We start from the raw sequence: 25665 nt of genomic DNA on the forward strand, positions 1-25665 counted from the left end.
GAGTTGTCACAAAATGTTCTCAAACTACGTGTGCTGGGGTTCAGGAGCACTGTCTGTTTGAAACTCGTTTGGTGGTGAAGTGTTACCCATTATTAGCCAGCTCACAAATTACACCATAAGAGACACCCTAGGAATACCTCAGCACCCAGAATATCCATATTCAGTTAATGATTGAAATGACAGTGGAATTTCAAAATGGAACCGTTGGGCAGGCTGGGTCAGTTTGCAGAAGGCCATGCCGTGTTTCCTCGTCCTGCGATTTTCAGTGCATGGCACTAAATCAGTACTTAGTTATGTTTTTCTTTAGTTTCAAACAGAAAAAGGGAAATGTATTAAGTAGGTGTGCTAAATGAAAAAGAATACAAGAGTATTCTTCAGTGAGTGACTGATAATAGACTGGGACAGATGCTTAACTTGAACGTAATAAAACTACTGTTTCAGAGCATAAAATCTGAACTTTAAGAAGAGGGGAAAAAACATTTAAAGGAGGAAATCTGTCTGCTAAAAATAAATAAAGTAAAATGTTTTTTCTCTCCTAAATAGAAGTGAATAGGTTCTTCTGCATCTATTGTCTAAGGTTTGGGACATTGCAAGTCTAAATGATAAATATATGCTTACATAAAGTTCTTTTACTAGTTCTTCCATTAATTTACATTTAATTATACTAACAGAAATATTAGGCAGAAATAGAGAGAAAGCTCTGTTTCTGACAACGTTTGTTTACATATTTTTTCCGGCTCAAGAAAGATTTAAAATTAACAAATGTATAGCACTGATTTTTCAATTATATTATGTAGATTAGGTATCTCTTACAGTGTGTTGTGTACAGGTTCAATTTCCATTTAAAATAGATTTATACAGGCTTCAAAATCCATCATCTTCTTCATTAATAATCTTCAGCATCGCCGGCACAGATAGCAAGTAAAGCTCTCTCATAGTGACCTGAAGCAAAATGCTGCAAGAGAAAAAATTCTGTGACTGTACTTATTTTTTCTTCTGTTTGTGTGTGACAAAGACTAGAGTGAAGTTATCATGTTTTCTAAAATATTAGTGTTTTTATAAGGATTCTGGGCCAAGATTTTTTAATTTCACTTAACTCAGGCTTTGGTTACTTGGGGACCTACAAGCAATCCACCTTTGAAAAGTCCAATCAATTCAGTGTAATGCTTCTTGAGTTCAATACCAAAAAATCACAAGCAACTTCTTACAGCTGCTGCATATCTTACAGTTGGAGTTTAGCAACAAGCAAAATGCAAAGGGTCTTAGAAAGAGTCATTTTTGTACAATTCAGCAGTCCTAAAGTTATGATTTAACATATGGAGCAAGAGTACAAGAGGGAAAGTTTTTATGAAGGTTGACACCTGAACTTCCAGGATAAGACCAGACAAGGGTAACAGCAGTCTGGTATTAGTGTAACCTTGCAGGACAGTGCAAAAGAAGATGGTATAATTAGTGTAAGAAACTTTTCATGCAACATATTCCTCAGAATATTCTGCCCTTTTTTTTATTCCCCCTCTTGCTACTGCTGGGGAGGGACAAAATCACACAGGGTGAGGGTGAGTCAAGAATCTACTGCTTATTTACCAAGGTCAGCCTGAGGCACTGAAAAGATATGTTATGGATATTAAACATTACTTTTTTTTTTTTTTTTAAATTATTATTTATTTATTTTTTAATCTATTGGAGTGAATAGAGATTAGCCCTCAGTACTTTTCCAGCAGGGCTCTGCACATGCTGCCTGTGCTGAATATATGCAAAGTGTGTAAAAACTTACTTTAATATCATGAAATAGTGATTTGCCATATCTCTCTTTGTATCGTTGGCGTATATTCATCAAGTCAATTTCACTCCTGGCAATGAGAATCCTTATGACTGTTTTATTGTGGAATCCAAACTCCTGAAAAGAAAAGAAGACGTGAGGAAACTTGGCAATTGGACAGTATGTGTTTGCCTGTCTGTACGTGATAATATAACTTTTTAATGCATAAGCTGATGACTTAGAGCACCCATAAAAATATTCTAGATTTTAAAGGAGTTTAGGCTTTGAAAGGTTTTGTTCTTCAGAGTTCGCATACTTGAATAATAGAATTCATATTAGTGAATAACTGAGATTCCCCACATATAAGTGTGTCTTAACATGCACTGAGCCTTTTAAAGAGAAAAAACATGAACTTTAGCCAGTTGTCATAGGTAATGGGTTTTGTAGTTAGCTGTTGTGACTTCATTATGGAGTCCAGTCAACCTATATTAAAGCCAATAATCTGTTTCACAACAGCTGCTCCCCAGTGTGAATTCAGTGAGATTTTTAACCACTGATTTAGAACTTAGATAGCTTGTATTCAGCAGTGTTTTATTTTAATTGTTTCTAATCAAATTTTCACATTGTGATCATATGGAGAATGGAGACATCTAGTGGCAATAAAAGTAATCAAAATAGATTTGTGGGTCCTGATTACCAATTTAGATTGTATAGAGCCAAATGGGTACTTTTATTGTCTAGCTATTTGTATTGAAATCTTGTTCCCCAAAAGGCAAGTAATAAGTGATGTTAAAATAGCTGCATATGGAGAATTTGATACACGCTTGCTGGCTAGATTAAAATCTTTCCTATAAACCACTATGGACTGTGATTTCAAGCATTAGAATCCTGTGTGTTTTTTTTTTTTATGTTGTATTGTAATGGGTGTGTAAAAAGCTTTCGGTGTAATCTGGGCATAGCTTGATTACAAAAACAGACACAATTTGAAATTCTTGCATTTCTTCCAAGCATTATCCGTGTTCATTAAAACAGTTTGTGAAAACAGAGAAAAGATACTAATTAAAACAAGATGCAGATGTTTATTCTTAGTCCTTCAAAACTTTTTGAAGTTATCTGAATGCATTACACACATTATCTGAATATAATACTGAAGAAAACTTATCTGCATGATATTTTTTAAATTTTAAAATGAGATTTTAATCTGAAAAGTATTCTTGATACAGGACCTTTGAGAAACATTACTTTTTCTGTTAGCTGGTATTTCCTGGTACTTTTGGCAACGCTTCTTGGCATGTGCCAGAACCCTCTTTTGATCACTCAAAATACAGCCTCTTCCTCTCTGCCTGCAGGAATTTCCTTGGTTCTTTGCTGCCACAGGTCTGATTAAAAGAGCTGACAGCAGTAGCAGCAGCATCTGGAAGAGGGTACTTGGGGCCCTGTTGAAGTGTTGCTGAATAGTTTTGCTCAATGGTACTGGCTTGAATCCCATCTTTGCCATCCACATTCTAAAACGATTCGTAACATTTTATCCATGGCCTACTTTTATCACCGTCCTCTGAAGATCATATTTAAAATATTATGCTTAAAAGGCTATGCTTAAAAGGTTATATTTTATTTTTTATATAATTTCTAATTATTTCCACTAATTACTGCCTCATTATTTTCACTAATGAATGAAAACCAAATGGAAATATTTTCAGTGACCTCTTGTAGGAATTGTTTGTAGGTTTTTCTTTGCACTGGCCTACGTTTCACCATGGCACTCATTTGGCTTAGTGTGTTAGTACTTACGCACAAAGGTAGAGGAACCTGCATGTATACATAGAGGCCCACAAGAAAATATGGCAATTTGTTTTCTTGTAACAGTAATTTGTAATTTAATTACTTGTGATACTTATTAAATCTCTAGAGCCAAAAATATCATAGTATGAAAAGTGCATATCCAGTTCTGCACAGCAGGTGGAGATACAGTCCAGAGAAAATAAAAGCTTTCAGTTAAAAAAAAAAAAAAAAAAAGAAAAAAGGAAAAGAAAAAGAAAAAGGCATGTACCAGACATATCTGTAAAAACATCTAAATATTTAACCTACTACTGTTACTGGTAAATCCTAACTGTTGTGTAGGCAGTACTGCTACGAAATTTATTTAGGTATCAAAAATTTCAAAACACACGATCACACCATAAAGATTGAACAGATTGATTTGTAAGTACTTGTTTAAGAGTAAACAAGTGAACAAAAAATAGGGAAGCTGCTTTTTATGATACATGGAGGACTACTTACGTGAATTGCATTGTAAAGCCTGTAAGCAAAGTAGGAAGGCTTGTCACGAACACAGAGAACTAGGAGAGAAGTTACAACAGGTAAACATAAGATTATTATAAAATCATTTCTGTTGGCCTGGGTAGTGCTACCCATGACTCAGCTTGAATTTATGCTACGAGTTTTCAAAAACATGATCACATTTATCAGTTAAATCAAAGTCTGGTACCTATTTTGCATGGGTACTCATTAATTTTGCATAGGAAGGCCTATTAAATACTAGTGGATACTCTCTTATGATATTGGCATAGAAATATTATGAACCTTATTCTATAAATGGAAAACAAAGGCACATAAAGCTTAATGCTTGTTTGTATACCAGTGAAACTCCTGACAAATTTCACCACTGATTTAATGTATGTGCATCTATCATTGATCACACAAAATTTATTATCAAATCAAGAACAGCTATTAGTTCTGCTCAGTCAGAATCTCATGCTGCATATACACATTTTTAGTTTTACACGAACGTGGAACAGTAATTCTGTTCAAAAACCCTTTTCTAGTTATCTCCAAAACTTCTAATTACACAGCATAGGAGAATAAAGTGGAGAAAAAAATCAGAAAAAGTATTGTTCTATCTGATATATCATATTAGATATTTATTAAGAGATCACTGCTATTATAATATTTTTATGTTACCTATTGCAACCAGCAATTCTTGAAAATATCCATCGTAACATTCATTAATGGCATCTACCAAGTCTTGCCCAGAGATATTTTGGAACTCCTGAAAAACTTGGGGAAAAGAATCTTCCTTTATTATTGTTCATTATCGATGATCAACTTCCTTTTTTTCCTCCTTCACCCCAGTATTATAACTCTTGACTTTATTTTTCCTCTCCATTTCTTTTTCAATGCTTCATTAAGTTTATATACCCCAAGTAAGGCAATCTAAATGAGTAGCCTGAAACCTGGCTTCCAGGACACTCTCTCCTTAGATTCTCCAGATAGGATTTAAAATGGATGCACACCAAACCCTATTTTTCAACAGGGAGCTTTAATAAATTCTCTACCAACCTGTGCTTACGAAACTTGTAAGAATTTTGTGTCAGTAAGATATCTTCCACACTCAGCTTGGCTAATACTGTTCAAAGGTTCAAAGATTATGAGAAGCATGTGATACATAGAACATATCAGTATCCAGACATGTACACTCTTTGGATAATGCAAGCATGTGGATTTTCAGAGACAAATATACAGGGCATGCCTACATGAGCTTTAGGAGAGCAGGAGAATTTTCAGCTCACTGCCCACTACAGAACTTAAGGAGAACTACATCCTCAAATCTCTTGGACACAGAGCATAACCAGGAATGTTATGTTGCGTTAATCCCACCATCACCAGCCTTACAGAAGTCATGATAGAGGAATTCTTTGGTTGCTCCATGACAGCAAAGTAGTTCTAAGCTGCTGTAGTAAGCTGGCATAAGAAATAGGGCTAGGTGCACAACAACAAACTTGTCACCAAGTGGACTTTTTTCCACTGCAGAGCAAAAGATGTCTCTTGTCACCAAACAGATGTCTCTTTTCTATAATGGAAGTTTTTTTTTTTTTTTTCAATCTGTAATTATGTCTGACTATGTAGTTTTAAATAAAATTTTCCAATATGTTCCTGTGTTTGTGTATATTCATTAGGAGAGCAGATGTGGACCTTGCAAATTCACCCATCAAAAACTTCTTCGAAACTTCTGTGGAGATGCTTCAACACCGCAATGTGTTTTGACATACAAACATTTTTTGGGAATACTCTGACTGCCTCTCTCAAGGTGGCTCTCCCAAAGTGTTTTCACTCATAGCTAAGAGCTACTTAGGAAAAACAAGAAAAATAGGAAAAACAAGAAAAAAAAAACAAGAAAAACAGGAAAAATCTGCCTTGTCATGTTGTGTTGTGTGCACACTGAGTGCAGCCCTAGCCTATTATCTTTCTTTGGCCATGCATTCTTTACTCTTTTATTAGGCCTTCTGACATCTAGCTGTTGTATCTACAGCTGTCTGTAGGCATCAGGAAAGTTCAACTTTGCATTACTTCCAAAATCCCATTAACATCAGCGGGATTCTGAGAGCTCCAAAAGTTCAAACTTAGGTTTCAGGCTAATACTCTGCTGCACACTGAGCTTCCTGGTATGTAAACCATGCTTTTATTAGCAAGTGAGATTTTTCCTTTCCACTGTATGTTCAAGCAGCTGAACCGCTGGATTACCCATCCACAACTGCTGGTAACTCTTGTTGCAGAGAATCATTTGCAGCATGTCTTTGTGTTCGCCTGTTTTCCGCTGACATGCTTCCCATAGAATCTATTATGCCAGAAAAAGGAAAAAACACAGAAGATTTTAAGTCAGTCCTAAATCACTTAATCACTTTAATCACTTTTCAACATTTGCATTTTGCTTTTTTTTTTTTTTTTTTTTTTAATGTCTGAGAAGCCCACATGTGACTTTATTTACCATTGCATCCTGAGCGGCTGAAGAAGGATCTGCATATCCTTCCATCCTTGTTCCCTTGGGAAAAAAAAAATATAAAATAACTTTATTCAAAAGTTTAATCCTAAATGTAGGAAGATGACATTTTCTCTATATGATGCTGTGTTGTGATTCTTGAGATACCACACACAGAGTTTTACACTGGGTCAGTGCATTAAAGAGTTGAATTTGCAACCATAGAAAATATCTTCAAGTTGTCATTTTATGTATTAATTTCTTGTAAGCAGAGGAACTCTGGAATGACAGTCTTATGAGAGGAAAAAAACATGGAAGTGGATAAACTGGCCCCATAAATATCCCATTTTTAGTTTGATTTTAAGTAAGACTTTACCTTACTGCCACCATGCCAATGCTATGAATGTTATATTGCTTACAATAATATGTAACTGCGAGGGGAAAACAAGTATAAAAATTGCCATTCACTGCTTATTTCTTATCAATAGGCATATTGCCAGAAGAATCCTTTCTCATTTTTTTTTCTTCCTGCACAAACTGTAGGAGCAAACACATCAAACAATGGCAATTTTTGCCTGCTTATAATAATTGTCTAAAAGTAAGATTAGAAAATTGTTTGGAAACTTGTAGAATGACTGATTTGTTGTTCTTTCCTGTTAAAAAAAATAATTTGTATTTTAATGAAATTGTAAGAATTTCACACAGCAAAGAGTGGAATTCCTAGTAATGGGATAAATTACTTGAAGGAAATCATGCCGGAATGACTGCATAAAGTTACATACAATTTGTTTAGGAAGAACTGACTATTCCAGAACCATTTCCTTCCGGAGGATTTTGCTGCAATACACTGACTGATGGCTGATTTCTGTAAATTCTGATGTGCCTCAGTGTGGATATCAAAACTGTAATTACTACACTATAGCAGTTGAGTAGTTTGCTCTCGATGTGTGAAGCATATTGACTTCTGTTTGCAATTAGATGTGTGTGTCATCAGTCTCAGGATTTAACAGAAATCAAAGCAATGGGCTTTGGAAAGAAAACAATGCATTGGAAAAGTTGCTATAGAATAATCTTCTCTGAGTTGGATAGAACTAGAATGAAAAAGGATATTCTCCAGTGAAATATCACTGACTTTTAATATAAAACCATATCCAGACATGGATGATTCAATTAATAAATATAAAATACACAGTATAGGTTAGTAAAGCTCTAATTTCCTGCAACTGTTCTTTATCTTGAAACAAATAACCGTTAGATCTTATCTACAAAGTTGCTGATATCAGGCCTCTTCATGACTATCTGTGGTTTAACAAAGACTAATAATTTAGACTGAGATAATTTATTTTAAATTTATTCTCTTGACAAGTAAAAATTTCCCATGGATTTAGTAAAGGTGAGAAGTGAGGTTGCCTAATCTGTAGCTCTTCATTTCTTAAGCATGGAAGAGTTTTCATTATTAGAGGGAAAAGTACTCCAATGTTAGAAAATATTGCCTGTTTTTAGCTACCACCTTTGAAACATCAGCTTTTTATCTCTGTACCTCAGTGAAGCTTACTGTCATTTCAAGTCATAGTAAGAAACATTCTCCCCAAACAAACACACAGAGAAATACAGATATACCTTATGTATGCTATTATCTGCTGACATTTGTTTTGCCATTATTTGTTATTCTGGTTTACAATACATTTTAAAGATACTGAGCATGGTGACTTCAATGAGAACAGATCACAATCTCACAAGGATCAACAACTTTGCAGCATAAAACTGCAAACTGGTAATACCGCAAAAGTCGGTGTGTGATAGTGGGAATTCTTGTGCCGGCATGCACACGTACTGTGATTTAGCATGTGCAGTAGTACAAAGAACGTAATGGTTAAAACAGGGAACTGCATAATGCATTCTTTCACAGTCCAGTGTGGATATATCTCCAGTTTTTCAAAATGCCTAGGCTGGATGATGAGCCTTATAGTCTGACAACAGAGAAAACACAGCTTTAAAAATGAAAATCTCTTTTGTATATGAAAGTAGACTCCTTCTGAGATGAGACAGATTGACCGGAGGGTCAGCAGCTGAATATCCAGGGACTTACTAATAAAATACGCTGTTGACTTTTGTCTCCATCTGAAAACCAAAGTCAAAGTTGAAGTAAATGAAGTAATGCCAGCTCTCTTCCTCATCTGCTCTTTCCCCTCTCTTTTTCAGAAGTGTATCCCTGTTGAGCTAACCTGAGCTGCAGTCACTTTAGTATTTAAGGATTCTCAAATAGTATCAACAGTTGCTCTGAGTTTTAATAAATACGCCATACTGTTTGTTTTTACAGTACCTGAGCAAGGTTCATAAGCGTGTCTCTGAAGTGACCTGAAGTCTCAGAATCAATATCTTGTTGAAGATCGTTATTATATTCTAGGTTAAAACAAAAGCATGTAATCTAAATCAAAAATGAACATGCTCTGAATATTACTAATGAAGATTAGCAAACACAGGACAAATAACTGGGCTGCAAATACATGCCCATTTTCTAAGGTGATAATTGAACAAGAACCCTTGTGGATTCCGCATGGACCTAACCACAGAGAGGCTCTGCCCTGCCTGGGGGCCTCAGCCACTAACCTGGCAGCCCTGCCACTGCTGCTGCTGTCTGATGGCAGGATACTTGGAAAGAACCCTCTAGAGAAGGTGAATTGAGAGTTCAGCCTGAGAAAGCACTTTCTGAGAAAAACTGTTCATGTTTTTCTTTTGAAAAAGTGTGCCCAAAGTTTCTGAACATCTCCAAATGTGGCTGCCAGGTATTTCAAATGCAATAGGCAGCAATAAATCTCAAAAATGCTGTGTCATATTTTAAATTTTAAACATTTTGCTTTACCTTTTAAAATATAGTTATGAGGAGGGGGGGGGGGGGGGAAGAAGGAAACCAGTTAGCATTGAAAAGTTCTTGTAGTTCAGTTCCTTCTCTCATGCTAATATATCCAGGCTAATACACATATTACAGCTGCTACTGTACACTTGTGAAATACGTTACGCATTAAGTAGGCTTCTTTCATCTGGAATATCTCCATATTTGATCTTGAGGCTAATATGTCAATCAGACAGTTTTCTTCTGTGTCTACTCCCTATGTAGAAAGAAGTAAATATGAAAAGATCTCATTAGAAACCACAGCTTTCAGAAGACAGCAAGGCATATATTAGATGTAATAAAAGAATAGCAGTCCCTGCTGGAGCAGTGTATGGTGCACCTTTGCATACTCTACCTGTTTAAATAGAAATTGACTTTAAATTAATAGTAGAACCTTGTACTGCAAATATACTCCTACGTACTCTGAATTGTTGACAGAAACATAATGGGAAGAATTTTAGAGCTTGACTAAGAATTCAGGATTTGCTGAAAAAAAATGAGACGCAAAGACTGAGCATACATGCCCAGCAAGCATTCAGGCAAGCTGAAGTGAATATGAACACCAGTACTGTGTGGTGCTTCTGGCTGCTTCTAAGCCAGGAACACTGGGAAGAAAAGGATTATTTATTTTTATTTATTTATTTATTTTTCTTGAAAATGTGCAATTGGTTCAGTTTGAGTGGAGTGGTCATTGACTTGTCACAGGGTAGTTTTAAGTGTTTATTTATGTACACGCTATGCCAAGGAAGTATTGATCTCTGCAGAGGTAAAGCCTTAGTTTATGGCACTGGGACCAGGACGTGGAATAAAACTGGTGGTTGCTGCTACCTTGTCCTTTCCCAGAATACCCACTCAAATAGAAGACAGGAACCTCTATGTGGAAAAAGTTCATAGCCAGTATTTAATGCAGCTGTTCAAATTAATTCTGTACGTAACATACAAGAATGCTTGCAAGATCAGGGCCTTACATTTCCCTGTAAAACTATATCTTTAGTTACCCAGTTTACCACAGGTGTATTTGTTGCATGACTAGGATATAATTTTTGCAGTTTTCAGCATACCAATAAATAAATAAACTTCCCCTAGCTCTCATATCCTAGTGTACTGCGAAGTACCTTTCCAGATGTTTATCAACCATTTAAATATATAAAACATCAATTAAACATATGTTCAGTAATATAATTGGTGACCATGTGCCTGAGTAATTCTTAATTAGAGATGTACCTTCAAGGCATGCCAGAGCTCATGGGCGTCATAGGAGGCAGGTGGATACATCAGGCCAACCATGACTTCTTTGAAGTGATGAGAGAGATTCTCTTTTAGGTCTGTTATCAAATCCTTGAAAAGAAAAAAATGCATAGACAGGATTATTTCAACAGTGATGCTTCACAAAGACAGCTTAAAAATATTAGCACTTTTCTTTGTAAATGAATGAATTGTCCAAGATGAATGAAGGTGAACTGTCCGAGATGAGTTCTAGAGAAAATTATGTAACAAAGATATTTTTAAAAATAGTTCCTACTCCTTTTAGTACATGTGAGATGGCAATAGATACACAAGCAGGGAGACCACGTAGGCTTGTTGATTTTTGCTTTATTAGAATACAGAAGAAAATTCAGGGGTTAAAGTGCAACTACTATTTAATGGCTTGGAAACCTGAGTACTGCAGCAGAGCATCTGCAGCTTCCCGTGGCATAGTCCCTGTGTGAATCTGTGGGAGCTAAGCCCATGGAAGTCAAATCCCATAACACGCAGGCAGTTTCTTTTACTTTTTTTTTTTTTTTTTTCAGGGTTATTCACTATGCAATTAATTTAAGAAATTATTGCTCCCAGTGCATAAAAACTTCTGCTTTGGATTACTTACTGAAAGGTTCTGTGCTTCAATTTATGTATATATTTTATTCAAAAGGAATTCACAACTTCTGGCAGATGCTGGATTAATAAAAAGGAAGCTCTCCTCTTCCCCCAGCTGTGTCTCAGTACTCACTTGCCAGTAAGTTGACTAATGATGAGAGTTTCCTTCCCACTGTCCCCTTTCCCAGTAGCCTCCTTCAAAACACTGAGAATGACAAAAGCCTGATTATTATACAATTGCTTCTTCTGATTAACCTTACGCAGTTTTTTCTCTTTCTTATTTTATTTTTATTTTTTTCCCCCCACTGGGCAGCTCTCAGATAGGCTCTGACCTACGTCTGAAATTAAAGGAGTATCAGAAATGGTTTCTATGATATAAACTGTTATTGTACAGGAGAGGTACCTTTTTCAGGTGTGTACATTGTTTTTGATATATATCTGCATGTTATGAAATTAGTAGCTAGAGTAGCAGTGAAGGAGGATGCTTACACATTAAAAAATAGTTTTATGATGAAGAAACACACAGTCTTCACTGAATGCACATTAGATGCGTTTGACAACCACTAAATCACACATGGAATAGAAATTAATTCATTAAGATATTTCACTTATGACAACATGCCTGTGGGAAAATGGGTTAATAATACAAATGGGTACTAATTAAAAAGTACCCCTGCAATCAGAACTAAGGAAAGTTAAGTATAAAAAATAAGAAAAGACAACTCTAAGTTGTCATTATCAATATTTCCTAATTGTCTTCACTAAATTTTAAAGGCTGTGTATGTCTGAGTCATGGAACTGGTTCTGTGTTTTTTACAAGGTATCTTCTGTAGTCAGTGATAATCGTTTAGTTACCGATAGTAGATCTGGAAATGGGATCAAGGTATCTATCTCTTTTTATACATTTGAGAACTTGCATTGTTCTTCTGATGGGCTTTTTTTATGTTTTAATAACACAAACCTTTAACTGTTCAGTAGTCCAAACATTAAAAAAGACCTTGTTTTAGATATGATAAATTTAGATAAAATACATTAAAAATTTTGAAACACCTTTCAAAGAATCATAGGTTTAACATTAAGTGTCTCAGACAAGTACTATGCTTACTGTCTGGGTAGGGTTGCATGGCGTAAGGTCTGAGAATGTCCATGCTTGAGTTGAGAACATTAATCAGTGACTGAGTAAGAATCCAGCTCCTTGTAATTGATGGTATGGTGGTTTTTTGGTGTTTCAACCCAAATAGAATACTCTTTTATTATATTTCTAAAGACTTGGAAAAAGTATTGCAGAAAAGATGTTCTCCCACAACATGTTATGTTTCCCCCAGACTAGAGGAAGAATTAAGTCTTTCCAAAAAATCTTGCTTTGTCATCAAAGGAACAGAATGAGCTATAGAAGGAACTTTGCATGTCCTTTTTTTTTTTTTTTTTTTTCCTAATAGTGTGGCAGAAATTCTGCTGTATAAATGACATTTTGAAAACTTCAGAGGTAGTGAGAGTAAGGGGAGGGGAACTGTGTGCCAGTCTGTTGGCGCCAGCCAGTTGTCCACCAGGTTTTTGACTCCAATGACTGACCTGAGAGAAGGACTGACCGACTGCACTGGAGACAGAAGTAAGGAAAGTACAGAGTGGACCTGTCATACCCTGCCATATATGTCTCTGTATGCCTCAGCAATCATAAGCCGCTGTGAATTGCAGCGCTGCGTCAGGATGTCAATCAACACATCTTTTTCACAACCTGAAAGAGAAACATGACACAGACTCTAAATTAACAAAATGTTGTTATTTACTTAGGCTTGTGATTGTTCATGTTTTGTTCAAGAACGTTAACCTAATTTCTTGAAAAAAAACAGACCAACAGATTAATATCCCACTGGTATTTACCAAATCAATGATATTTGCTTTGCTTATGTACCTTTCACTTGCTGGCATAATACCAGCAAATAGTGAAGTGTATGTTATTATGAGATGTATCGCCATCTCTCTCAAGCGAAATGGATTTGAAAGCATCAATAAAACAGATAGCAGCTTTCATCTGTTCAGAACTAGGCGTATGAGAAGAATTTGTGGCTGAGCCTGGAAGTCATGCTTTTATGCCCTCTTGATATTGATTAAATTGTCATTTTAGGATTAGGGACCTCTTTAATGGGAATGACAAATTCAGGCCATTTGTTGAAAAACTGGAAGATACTTATGTTCAGAGGAACTATAAAAGATAAATGGTGAAGTTTTAAGGAATAATTTATTTTAAAAATCAATTTCGGAGTGCATTTTGTTGAAGGTTACCTATGCTTTTTTTGCTTGGTCACGATAGTTTAGAGCTAAACTTCCATAACTCATCAGTATCAGCTACTTAGGAAAAAGAAGATAATGATTAACATATTCTGAAAATTATTTTGTCATTTTGTTATGGATATTTAAATGCCTAAATAACTTTACTCATTTTTCTAACACCATTGGCATCAGTGGAATAACATGTGACTAATCCTCTTTACAAGAATGAATGTTGTGTGCAAAACCTGGGGCCAAAGGTGTCAGTACTTGTAAAGACTATGGACACTTAAACTGTTGTAAGCTGAATTTCATATTTTGTCAGTTCTCTTTGAAACTAGAACTTTGTTCTATGTACTTTGCTAGGTAAATTAAGGTAGGGTTAATGCATATGTATTTACAATAGGAAATGACGAGTATCATCTTTATACTGTCATGTTAGCAACATCGCATTAAAAGTGCTATTTAAAGTCTAGCAAAATGTTTAAGTAAAACTTCACCTGTAGTGAACTTAAGCAAAAAAAGCTACTTCTTGTTGTTCTTAGTAATATCCATTACAGTGTTTCATTAGACATTAAGACTGAATCCCTCAGTTTTCCTTTAAACAAATTGCAAACAGAATGCAAGATTTGGTGCTGTACTACCTTGTGAAAATCCCGAGAGATATAAAAACTGTGACACATGCAAAATCTTCATTTGAGGAATATGTTTTACATGATAGTGAAAAAAAATCATCTTTCAGATCCTCAGCAATACCAACTTTGTTCAACAGGAAACCAGAAAAAATCAGAGGAAAGGAACAAAGGAAAATGTAGAGGAATAGCAGTGAACAACACTTCTTTTTCATCCATAGACTGAAAGCAAAAATTCCTCCGGAGGAAAAGGTAGTCAATACTTTAAAAATGTCTTCTCCGTTTCTTTTTATTTCTTGGTTACTACTATTTAAAAGGCACAACAGTTTCTGTTAATAGTTAATTGTTGAAGTTACAATTAAAAATTTCTGGTTTAGTCCTTCACTGTAGTGACATAACGTAAACTTCTATTTTTCTCAAGGAAAGCATTCACTACTATAAGTGTTGGTATCTGTTTTAGTTTAATCTTAATCATATCTGAGTTCCTGCAAATACATAAGTTACTTGGACATCACCAGTGAGTCTTACTGTGATACCTTTAAGAATCAACACATACGTGGTGATGCTTTTAATATTACAAGTATCTATCTATCTATCTATCTATCTATCTATCTATCTATCATCTATCTATCTATCTATCTATCTATCTATCTATCTATCTATCTATCTATCTATCTATGCCTTATTCTGAAATAACAAACATGTTAGAATCAGTGAAGATACTTACTAATTCCCTGTAGGGCTCCTCCTAGCACCTGAGCATCCATAATAGGGTTAAAATTTGGAGCAGGAAAAATTGTTCCTTGTGTCTGCTAAAGGAGAAAGAAGCCTTTAGTTGAGGTGTTTTACATCTTTAACTGAATATATAATTCTGGTAAAAACCAACAATCATAAGGTTAAGCAATCTTTGCTTTATGTGGAAGAGTATGCTAAGGTTTAAATTTATGAAACGGAATTTGCAGTAAACCCTAGGAAGGCTGTGTAAGTTAGGCATGAAAAAATAAGGTTTTAATATAATGTATTTTTCTCATTAAGATGTAACAGCAATGTTGTGTTTTCTCTATTTCCTAACCTTTTTCTGAAAATATTCTTTTATCTTTCAAAGTTAATTTGTTATATCCCTGACAGTCTTTAATATCTATTTCTCTTGATATTTCTAATTTGAAAGGACTAATGGGAAAATAATGAATGAGATGTTGTGAGATGTTAGGTTGCTTAAAAAGCTAGTAATTTTTAAAAGAAATTATGTTACTGCTAAGTGTGAGATCTTTCTGGTTTGCCACATAGAAGGCAACACCATTTTTCTAGTTGCTTTTTAACTGATTAAATTATCTTCAGTTCATTCTCAGTGATACTTTGTTTCATACATTCTTATTCTTTTTATGAAATTCATGAATAGTAAATGGAACTGATGTACTCATTTTGATAGAATCACAGATCTAGGAGTATACAGATGAAAATAACTGAGGTTGAAAGCTGCTTAGCTCTGTCCCTCGGTTAACCTCTTTAGTTCCTCTGAGGACACTACCTGCCTTTTCAGATTTATCTGGTATGAAGGTTATCTTTTATGATGATTCCAGTTCTCAGTCAGTACACCTGATTAAAATAACCCTTTTAACTAGAAATTTCCATTTAAGTGGAGAATGGGATATAATTTACAAATGCAAATGGTATTTTTATACAAATACCTAGAATTGGGAGGAACACTAATTACGTTAATTATTTTTTTGTTTTGTTTTGTTTTGTTTGCTCTACATACACTTGAAAGCCTTTTGTATATGGTGCCTTCAGTAGTAATGACATACACATACTGGTTTTGTGTATGGCCACTAATGATGTGCTTTCCTGGCTTGCAATTTTAGGAAAGGAATTTAAAAGAAACAAGCAAGAAGTAGGTATGTTTGAAGAGAAGGAAGATAACATGTTTTGATCTGTTTGATGATTACTTCAGGCCTACCAAGCAAAAGTAGGGGCAAGCAAATTGTCAGTGGCTAAGTGAGGAAAAGAATGTATGGTCAGAAATTTAAGATTTTTAAAGGAGTTACTTTACACACAAAAAAAGAAAGTATTTGCTGACAAAAATACCTTTCTGCAGTTTGGTTATCATTTTAGGTACAAGGCTCTACTTTTATAACTGAACATAAAATACATACTACCATTTTACTCATTAAAAACTATCAGGAAAATATGAGAGAAGTTTCTTTGCAGATAGGGAGAGAAACACTGACCACAGAGATGACAATGAGACCATGCCAATTTTTATTAGGTGATACATAATGTATCACCTAAATTGAATTGCAGACTCATCCACAAGCTATCTTCCACCCCATCTTCCCCTTTCAATGTGGGAATTGTCTGTGTGTCCTGAGCCTCACTGGTCATGTAACATATCCGTTGGTTGTGATTAGCCTCAGCAATTGAGTATTTATGTCCTCACGACTTCCTATTTTCTTATAGTACACATGCTCTTCAGATGTTGTTCACCAGAAGTCTCTGAGGCACGTGCCACTGGCAGCAGTGTGTAATTTAAGTTCTGTTTGGCCAGATGGTACGAGGTGCTAGTTGTGATTATTTCTCCCCTTTCCTTGCTAGCATGCCAAATAGTGCAGAGCATCAAAGATCGCTGTTCCAGGAGACAGAAATGCATGAACTCTGTGGCTGATAGTCAGGTAGCTGGACAAGCCACCCTGAAGCTTACTGATAAACAAAATCACTATGGAAAGAAGTGTTGGAAGATACTGTTAGAATGCAGGATCAAAAATGTATATTGATGTATGCTCTGAGATAGGAAAATGAAATTTAGCTTTCTGCCTCTGTAATTCATGCCTTTCAAAATGTCTGAGCTACTAAAATAGCTCATCAATCTTGAGAGGGAAAACAAAATAAGTCCAAAACCAAACTGTTATAAAATATTATGTTAGAGTTGCCAAAACAGAAAATGTTTTGATGGGAATAATAATAGAGAACGATAGGATGTAAATGGATCTCGAGTTATACATACAAGACTCAAAGACTTTTAGGATAGACTTTAAACCAAAGATAGAATGTGTAAGAGTATCTGGCATTCAGTTTAGTGCTCTATGAACCTGTCACGGCCCTTGCTAGTCAGAAGGATGGTGGGGAGAGAAAATCTTGGGGATGTACATATTTAATCAAATTGAATTTAAAGTAGCAATGCTGGCTCTTCATCTCTGCAACAGCTATGAACAGGTTCCATTCCCAGAATGATTAGTTATCTCAAAGTATTTCCTTTCACAATTTCAGGTTTGTGGTTTCACAAAGTGAACAACTAAGTCACTTTTAGTCTTTACAGCACTTACAATATTTGCACTAGAATCACAAATAATCTACTATATGGATGCTTTAACTGTGGATTCCTGCATAGTCCTTGGAACTAAAATTTTGAATATGTATCTTTATTCATGAAGCAGTCAAAAACAACAAAAAGGCCTTGCATGAATGAGTATTTGCAAGAATATAATGAAGGGATTCATCATAGCAAAAGCAAAACCAGTTTTGAATACACAGATTTGCAGACTTGGAAGTTTTTGACCAAAGAAATAAACACAGCTCTTGCAATTTATCTTTCAGGCAAAATAATGGATACTTGAATGGGCTCAGTTCCCTCATGGCTCAGTGGGGCTGCTGAACACTTCTTTTAGAAAGTATTCACCACCTCATTCACCATCAGCAGATACAACACGATCTAGTAAACTCCTTATATTAGATCTAGCAAGGATCTAATTAATGACATAATGCTTTTAAGTAGAATCAAATTAAATATGAAGGTTCCCTTTGAGCGGAAGAACCTTCATCCTTTTATTTACTTTTAAACAAATTAAAATTGAATTAAAATTTTCCTGTAGTGTACACATTGTAATTGGCTTTGTCATTCATACCCCACAAGACATTTGTGCCAGTGTTATTTTTGATGAGGATTTCCAGTGTCCCTTGGATTTGGATTTTCTGAGTGGTTTCTCAGCAGGCTCAGCACTCTGTCAATATGTAACAGTTCTCTGAAGTGAGCTCTAGGTTTTACATCATATGCACAGGATCCTTGGGAGGAATTTCTGCATTACTAATTGATGTCTTCTTGTAGGTGCAGCTCACAGAATTACTGCTGCAATGTACCTTTATGAAAGTACCCTGGTATTTTGTGGTGTATACCCAATCTAACCTTTAGGAAGATTTATTCCATCACAACCTATGTCAGTTCTATCCTGCAACCACTTTCATAATTCCAGTCTTTGACAAGCCTGTGGAGTTGTTCCTGGTTCATTTTATGCATTTAGTTGCACAACCTTCAGGAGTATATCACTTCATAAACTTGATTCCACCTGTTTTCGTTGAATTTTTGATGTAAGGTCACCAGCAGGTCAGAGCCAAACCTTTACAGCAAACTTTGTTGATTTGGGGTCTGAGTTCAGTATGATTTGGCAGTGAAAGCCTACCACATACTGTGTGCTGCAACCATTTGTTTTCTGTGCTGTAGCAAAGAATTCCAGGGATCTGTGTGATATTTACCATGGAGGGCAGAGCCTAGGAAATTTACTAGTAGACAGTTCAGTAGAGACAGGGATTGCTTCTTCAACCACAGACCTGTCTGAAGTAAATCCTGCACAGACCATCTGTACCCTTGTCAGAGAGGACAGGGCATAGCCAAGTAGTGCAGAGGCGATAGTGGCAGTACTATCATGTGAGGACAAGATGCTACATGGCAGGTGAGAAGGTAAAAAACAACTTGCTTCAAACGTAACACAGAAATCCAAGAGGTTGCTTTTCTGAGAAACTGGCTCTTCTAATGTCCTCTGGTACAGTGTTATGGGGAAAGTGTAAGCATGGAAGAGATGGTATAATTTCAAGTTGTTGAGCAAGACTGAATGATCACAGTAATCTTCTGTACTGAGAGAGAAGCCAGGAGGTTGTGGCAGGCACTGTGTTTTGTAAAGGTTTGCTACAATCTTGTAGTTGTTTAGAAGTGCATGTAGTTACAACATTCTTTTGCTCAACATTCCTGAATAAAATGAAAAAATACACCAAAACAGTGATCACCTTGGCAAAGCTGGGGCTCTGTTCCCATAATCTAGGGCCCAGGTTCCATAGCCTCGGGCCCAAGGTTTGCATGTCTAAGTGTGCCTAGGAAACGCATGTATTACTGTGGTGTTCATCACTGCACAAACTGACAGGGCAGATCAATAGAGGCATTTGGTTTCTGGATTAAATTAGTACAGATTGAATGTTGTTCAGAGAGCAGACAACCACAGGGCAGCAAATTGTCCATTTCCATTACCTTTGGTTAGAGAATTTCTACTGTCCTGTTTTGCAGTAGGCCATTTTTAGGGTTGATTAAACACCTGAGTGTAGTTGCATGTGCTGCTGTTTCACTTCAGTCATTTTTATTGAAGTCAGATGTGACTGACCAATAAACCCCTGTAATGGAAGAAGGCTCAGTAGAGCTAGGTATGAGTGATGTGCTTATGAAGCTTAGTGTTTGTAGCAGGGAGTGTTAGGGACTGGTAATAGGAATCATGTGGGTATTGAACCGTGTAGTGCAATTGCTGTGTTTTGCTAAATGTTGCTTCCATTTGTATTGTTTTCAGTATGTTTTGTATAGTTCTAAATTAAAACTCCCGTGTAACATCAATTATCATTGAATAGGTAGGTTGATACTAAATGTTGTACACTCCATGTGTGGAATATCTGAAGAAAGATGGTTGGAAGCTGTTGGACTCTGACAGGAAGTTTTGAGTCTATGGCCATTTCTGTTACGTTTGCATGTCTCTTTTTTTTTCTGTAACTTCTGAAAAGCATGGGGAAATTAATAATATGATCTCATTATTTTTCTTGTGTATACCTTAAGATGGTTACTACAGGGATGTTGAGTTATTCCCCTCTTGAGTTTTTCTCACTTAATGCTTGTTTTTTTAAAATGCGCTTAATTCTTCCAAAAGTCTATGAGAAGATCCTAAACATCTAGTGAAACTTATTTGAAAGAGAGAAGTCTACCTACGTACAGAAAAAATAAACCTTAAATGCCTTCCAGTGAATGAAACGTCCAGCAGGTTCAGAGTAATTCAAGGAACAGCTCCCCATTGATCAGGATGAATTATTACGAGGGACAGAGCACTGGTACCATCATCAGATTCCAGCAGCTTTGAGGCAACAATCACATTACAATAACTCCTTCTGCAGATTAGTTGAAAATATTTTACAGGAGCAGAGAGCACATCATAAATCAAATGAATAAGTCACTACAGCTCCCTCTGCAAAATAAAAAACATGAGGTGGCAACTACTGTGAGACAGAGCATCAAGAATTACTGTGGCTGATCACCTAAAAAACAAGACAAACCAAAACAAATAAACAATCTGTGCTTTTATCAGAAGCCCTCCTAGATAGAAGCAAGGTAAAAAATTACTGATGCGCCCAGGAACAGCAGTATTAACCCTCAGCAAAAATGACTAGAAAGCATGTTGTGGATCTTGAGCACTGTGTTGTTATAAAGATGAATTCAGAGGCGAACAGGATCGGCTGAACAGTGGATTAAGACACACACACACACAAAAGGCTATGCTTATGCTGATAACACCTTTCCTTTTCTTAAGAAATAGTTTGACAAAGGTGTTATTGTTTCTAGTTCAGCACTTCTAGTTATAATTTATAATGCTAAAAACTAGATTCTAGCTTTTCAGCTACAGGCTGAATAAGTTTGTTTTGTTAAAAGTAGGCTCTTCCCAAGTTTAATTTTTCTGGTCATTACTGTAATGTTAGTTCAGTTTTAATTTGCTGAAATTGGCTTTATCAGTGAAATTTTAGAAGAGGAAAATCTGGTAACATACACAAATGCTCTTGTATGTCCTTAATCATTAAGGCATTTCAAGATTCAAACCAGATATTAAAGCATCTAGGGCTATTTCCATTATCTCGAAGGAATGCAGACCAGGCTCTTAGTGCTTTCTCCAACTCTGGGTTTAATATATCTGAGTTTCTCTCTGTAGGAAAATCCCAGTTTAATTATGTATTTGTAATCAGCTACTGTATACTTACACTAAAGTTCAAGGAAGTATTATGTCTCCAGACTAAAACCAAGTATGCTATGTGGCTGCTGTCTTCAAATAGAAGTGACTCAGAGGTTCACTGGAGTACAAAAGAACTAATCAACATAGGTGCTGAAATACAAAACTGCTAAAGTCAGGAAGAGGGCAAAACATGGGACATTAAAAAAAAAAAAAAAAAAAAAAGATCTAAAATTCATGCTACACCAACTTTGTGATCCTGAATTTCACACTTAAAATTAGTATTATGTTGTTATTTCCTGGGAACAAAAATTGTATTTCATGGCAAAGTTCAATCTGCAGTGGTGAAAGTTGTATTGCAGTTTTCGTGATGAGGAGAAGTTAGAGCTACTTTCATTGAATTTAATTTCTCAAAATACAATGCTCTGGACTCACCCATACAAGTATTTATAAAAACAGAGATTTATTTCCATAGAAGTGGTGCTGTTGGGACCTCCAGTTTATACATATCTGCGTTTGCTTGCACATGTGAGTTTAACTCTTGAAAAGAACTGATTCCAAAATGGCAATGCTAACAGAGCAGCTTTCTGTGGAGACGATGGAATGAATAAAAATGAAGATACAGACTAGAAAGAGACTATACAATTTTGGTAAGTCTGAAGAACCATACTTGCACCCTACCTGCCTTCTGTACAAGTGCAAGGAAGTTATACCTTTTCCTGACCAAAGTCATAAGCAGTTCAACAAAAGTATCTGCAAAAGCTGAGGCTGCTTTTATCAATTCACGATACACAAAGTTCAAGCAATTCAGTCTTGTGATGGAAAAAGCAATCTCAAGTATGAACAACCTTCTAATAATATTTGTTCAGTAAGTCATTCTGCTGATAACAAGCCATCAAAGTCAGATTCCTTAGTCTGAATGTTTCCCATAAGGAATATCTACTAAAATAAAATGCTTGCTTTAACAGCTAACTACATGCTATGTGATAGCTGTACTTTTGCAAAGATATCCTCTGTGTGCAACTTTATTATTAAAAAACAATATATGTTCACGAGTAATTTTAGTTCACTGTGAGAGTTTATTGTATGTTTTATACTTCATCTGGATAATATATGAGACAGTAATGGGAGAGAAACATTTAAACATAGAAAATTCAGTCTTTGTCCAAAATCTTCCATCTTTCCCTATATGTGTATTTCAGAGAGGGTACAGATGTCTTCTTATTTGGTTGCTAGTAGTTTTACCTCTGTACGTACTGTGGGAAGCCATTTCCTGTATGTAATCTCTGCTAATGAAGTTGCACAGTGTTGCTGAATCTCTCAGAACTACTGCTGTGAATACTTCCTACATCTCACTCTTAATCTTGGTTGGCTCCATCCTATTCAGTTTTTATATAACATATGCAAATACTAATATTTAAAACATAAAGAAGATAACCTTAAAGAATCAACTAAATTTAGAGAAAAACAAAACAAAACAAAACACGAAAAACACTATTTCTAATTCCTTTTTCCTGTTTCTTAAAGTTCTAGATCAATAGTATATTAGTCTATTGAGATTTCTTCAAAATGGCATTTAGATCTAAAGCATGCTCTTAAGATTTGTCCTCAATCTAAGGTTGTGTTTAATGAGAGTAGGCAATAAATTAATGTGACTCACAACTCCATCCTACATGAGTCCTGCTTTCTTGCTTGTGATTTGCTAGTGCTCTTAGAAGAGTGATTTTCTGCTGTTTTGTTGCCGAGTCCCATGTGAGAAAAGTGCCATTGCTCCATAATGGACTCTCTGTTGAGGAACCGGCAGACATCCAGGAGAGGATGTTTGCATGTGCTCTACATTATACTCGCCCTTTCTTTCTCCTCAGCTGGAAAGTCCTTTCCACGGGTTAGGAGCCACTGAGCTAGTTGATACAAACCTCCTTTAATTTCTCTCCCTTACCAGCCCACATCACATGGAGGAAATGGAATTAAAGAGTAAAAATTTACCCAGCCCGAGAATCCACAAAGATACTTTTTCAGAGAAAGTCTGTAATCAGATCTTGATGTCCTTCATGAGGCAGAGTCTACATTGTCTACATTCATTTTTCTGCTCTTTTACTTCTATAATTGAGAAAAACAAAGGGCTAATCAGAGTCTCTTTACATGTTTTAAAGGAGGGGGAATGGAGAGACGATATTCACACCAACATTTAATTTCCAGTATTTTGGTGCAATTGAGAGGATCAAGTTAGGATCTAAAGTCCCCTTTGCTTAAGTCAGTCTTAGGGGCTGATTAATGCAGAATGATTACATTAAATGAAGCCTAAAATAGCTGGCATAATCATCTCCCTCAGTGAAGAATCAGTATATAATCTATCAGGTTTTTCTGATAATGCTACCAACCTAGTGCAATATTGTTATCTTACAAATATAATTTACTAATCTTAATGACTTAAAAGTGAAATAATTTATCCTTTAATTTCTTATAATTTACTACCCTTTATACCAGGCAACATATCACTTGAAGATGCAGTGTCAATGATTTAAATACAATTGGTCTTGGTAAATCAGTAGATGAAAATAAACTGAACTTTTTGAGTTCTTCAGCTGAAATGCATCTACTAGGTTTATTAGGTGGAGTAGTTCTTCTCTTGCTTTAGTTATCAGGAAGAGGTTAGTTGTTATTAATTAAAAGAGAAAATAGGAAATGAAGAAAATCCCTTTTCAGTTACTAATTGGTCTAGTAAAGAATGTAAGATCCCAAACTGTAGAAAACCAGACACATTGGTAAAAGCCATTCAAGATCTAGTTCTCTAGGAAAAAAAAAAATATATATATATATATATATATATATATATATATATAATGCTATAGGAAGAAATATTTTACTGAAGAGATTCAAACAATTAGTGCAATTATGCTTTTAGACAAAGTAAGTAACAAAATACCTGTCTACTCTTTAAAGAATTCTACATTGATCCATAAATTTATTGGGAATGCACATGCAAAACACCTTTAAGAGGAATGACTCATTATTCCTATTAGTAATTAATTAAAGTACATGAAAATCCTTAGTGAACATAATTATCATTTTGCCAGGTGCAGAAAGCGATTTCATATTTTGCTGTCAAAAAATAATAACTAACAGTAGTTTTCAGAATGGGGAATTAAAATTGCAGTATGAACTTTCATTTTCTTGAAGAGATCATATGGAAGCATCTAGTATATTTCTACAATTTATTAGTTAGGAACAATAATCAATAGCTTTTCCTGTGTTATAGTGCTTTTACAGGTACCACTTTTTAGTTTAAAATATTTTTTCACAATGTGAACAAAAACAAATGCTTGTGAGTGATAAAAGTGTGTAGTTACTTTATGCAGTTATGCAGGCTTTGAAAATAGAAACCCACCAAAATACTGGTGGTTTTATTTTTTTTAGTGGTATCATCTGAACAACTCATATTTTAATGTTTAATGCGATTTGGTGGTTGTATGCAACTTTGTGTCTCATTCAACAGCTTAGTGCAAGTAAAGAAAACCCACAAACTCACAAACAGGTAGCAGGAACTGATAATTCTGTATTCTCTACACTTCATTTTAGACACTTCATATATACTGTCGGTAACCCCAGAATTAGACATAAATCTCAAATAAATGAACTTCACATGATATTAATTTCTACCAGTGGAGGGAAATGGGTCTCAGCACATGTCAACAATTCAGAAGCAATGAAGAATTTAGAGATTTCAGAGAACAGATCATTATACTCACATAATCTCCACAATACATTTTGATGCAAGTCTTCAAGTTCTGTTGAGATCAAAACAGTAACTTCCCTAAAATAAAGCTAACCGTTTAGTGAACAAAGTTGGAATAGTTATCTCATTCTGTTTTAGAGAATTGAGAGAAACCATCCAATCACACTGACACCAAGTACAATGGAGCAGGAACACCGCTTGGTACTGTATGTCCTCAGGTTTTATAGATTCACTGTATACTTAGTCATTAATCATATGTGAGTAAATATGATTGTAAGGTAAGTAAACAGAGTCATTAGCACAACACCCTCTGTTCTGCTGTGTTGATTTTAAGAATCAGAATTCAGCTAGTCACAGAATGAAATGTTCACTTGCAGAAAGGCCTTGTGTTAATGATTTACTTTTCAGATTGGATCTGGTTTAGCTCCTTTTTTTTCTTGTGCTGAAATCACTGAGCTCATTACTTATTCTAATAAATATTTCTACCTGGCGCGCATAAGAGGATGCTTTATAGCCATTATGCGTTATCTGGAGTAATGAGCATAGACCCTTGAGCCTCAGTAGAACCATGTAGATGAAGATCTCCCTTGATGTTTTCATACAAGTTACAATTTGTAAAATCCTGCAAGAGATGATCAAAAATTCTATAACATTGCTGTGTTTGAAGAGTTACACTGAATCCAAACCACCCAAATGACAGCAAAAATACATTTTTCATACCTGCTACTTTTGTTTTCCCCTGGTAATGACA

The 25665-nt window shown here is 35.5% G+C and overlaps 1 protein-coding gene across 1 annotated transcript; it reads right to left on the reverse strand.

The window, feature by feature from the left end:
- Positions 1 to 886: 886 nt before the first annotated feature.
- On the reverse strand, positions 887 to 24945 carry ANXA10 (annexin A10; the record flags this gene model as incomplete). The annotated part of the gene is made up of 12 exons (XM_084286199.1): positions 887 to 955; positions 1775 to 1897; positions 4040 to 4098; positions 4721 to 4816; positions 6281 to 6374; positions 6525 to 6578; positions 8839 to 8918; positions 9535 to 9625; positions 10633 to 10746; positions 12903 to 12997; positions 14890 to 14971; positions 24928 to 24945. 12 exons carry the CDS (start codon positions 24943 to 24945, stop codon positions 887 to 889), a joined length of 975 nt encoding a protein of 324 aa, XP_084142325.1.
- Between the last annotated feature and the right edge of the window lie 720 nt (positions 24946 to 25665).

The sequence above is a fragment of the Netta rufina genome, assembly GCF_964035555.1.
Source record: "Netta rufina genome assembly, chromosome: 4".
NCBI lineage: Eukaryota > Metazoa > Chordata > Aves > Anseriformes > Anatidae > Netta > Netta rufina.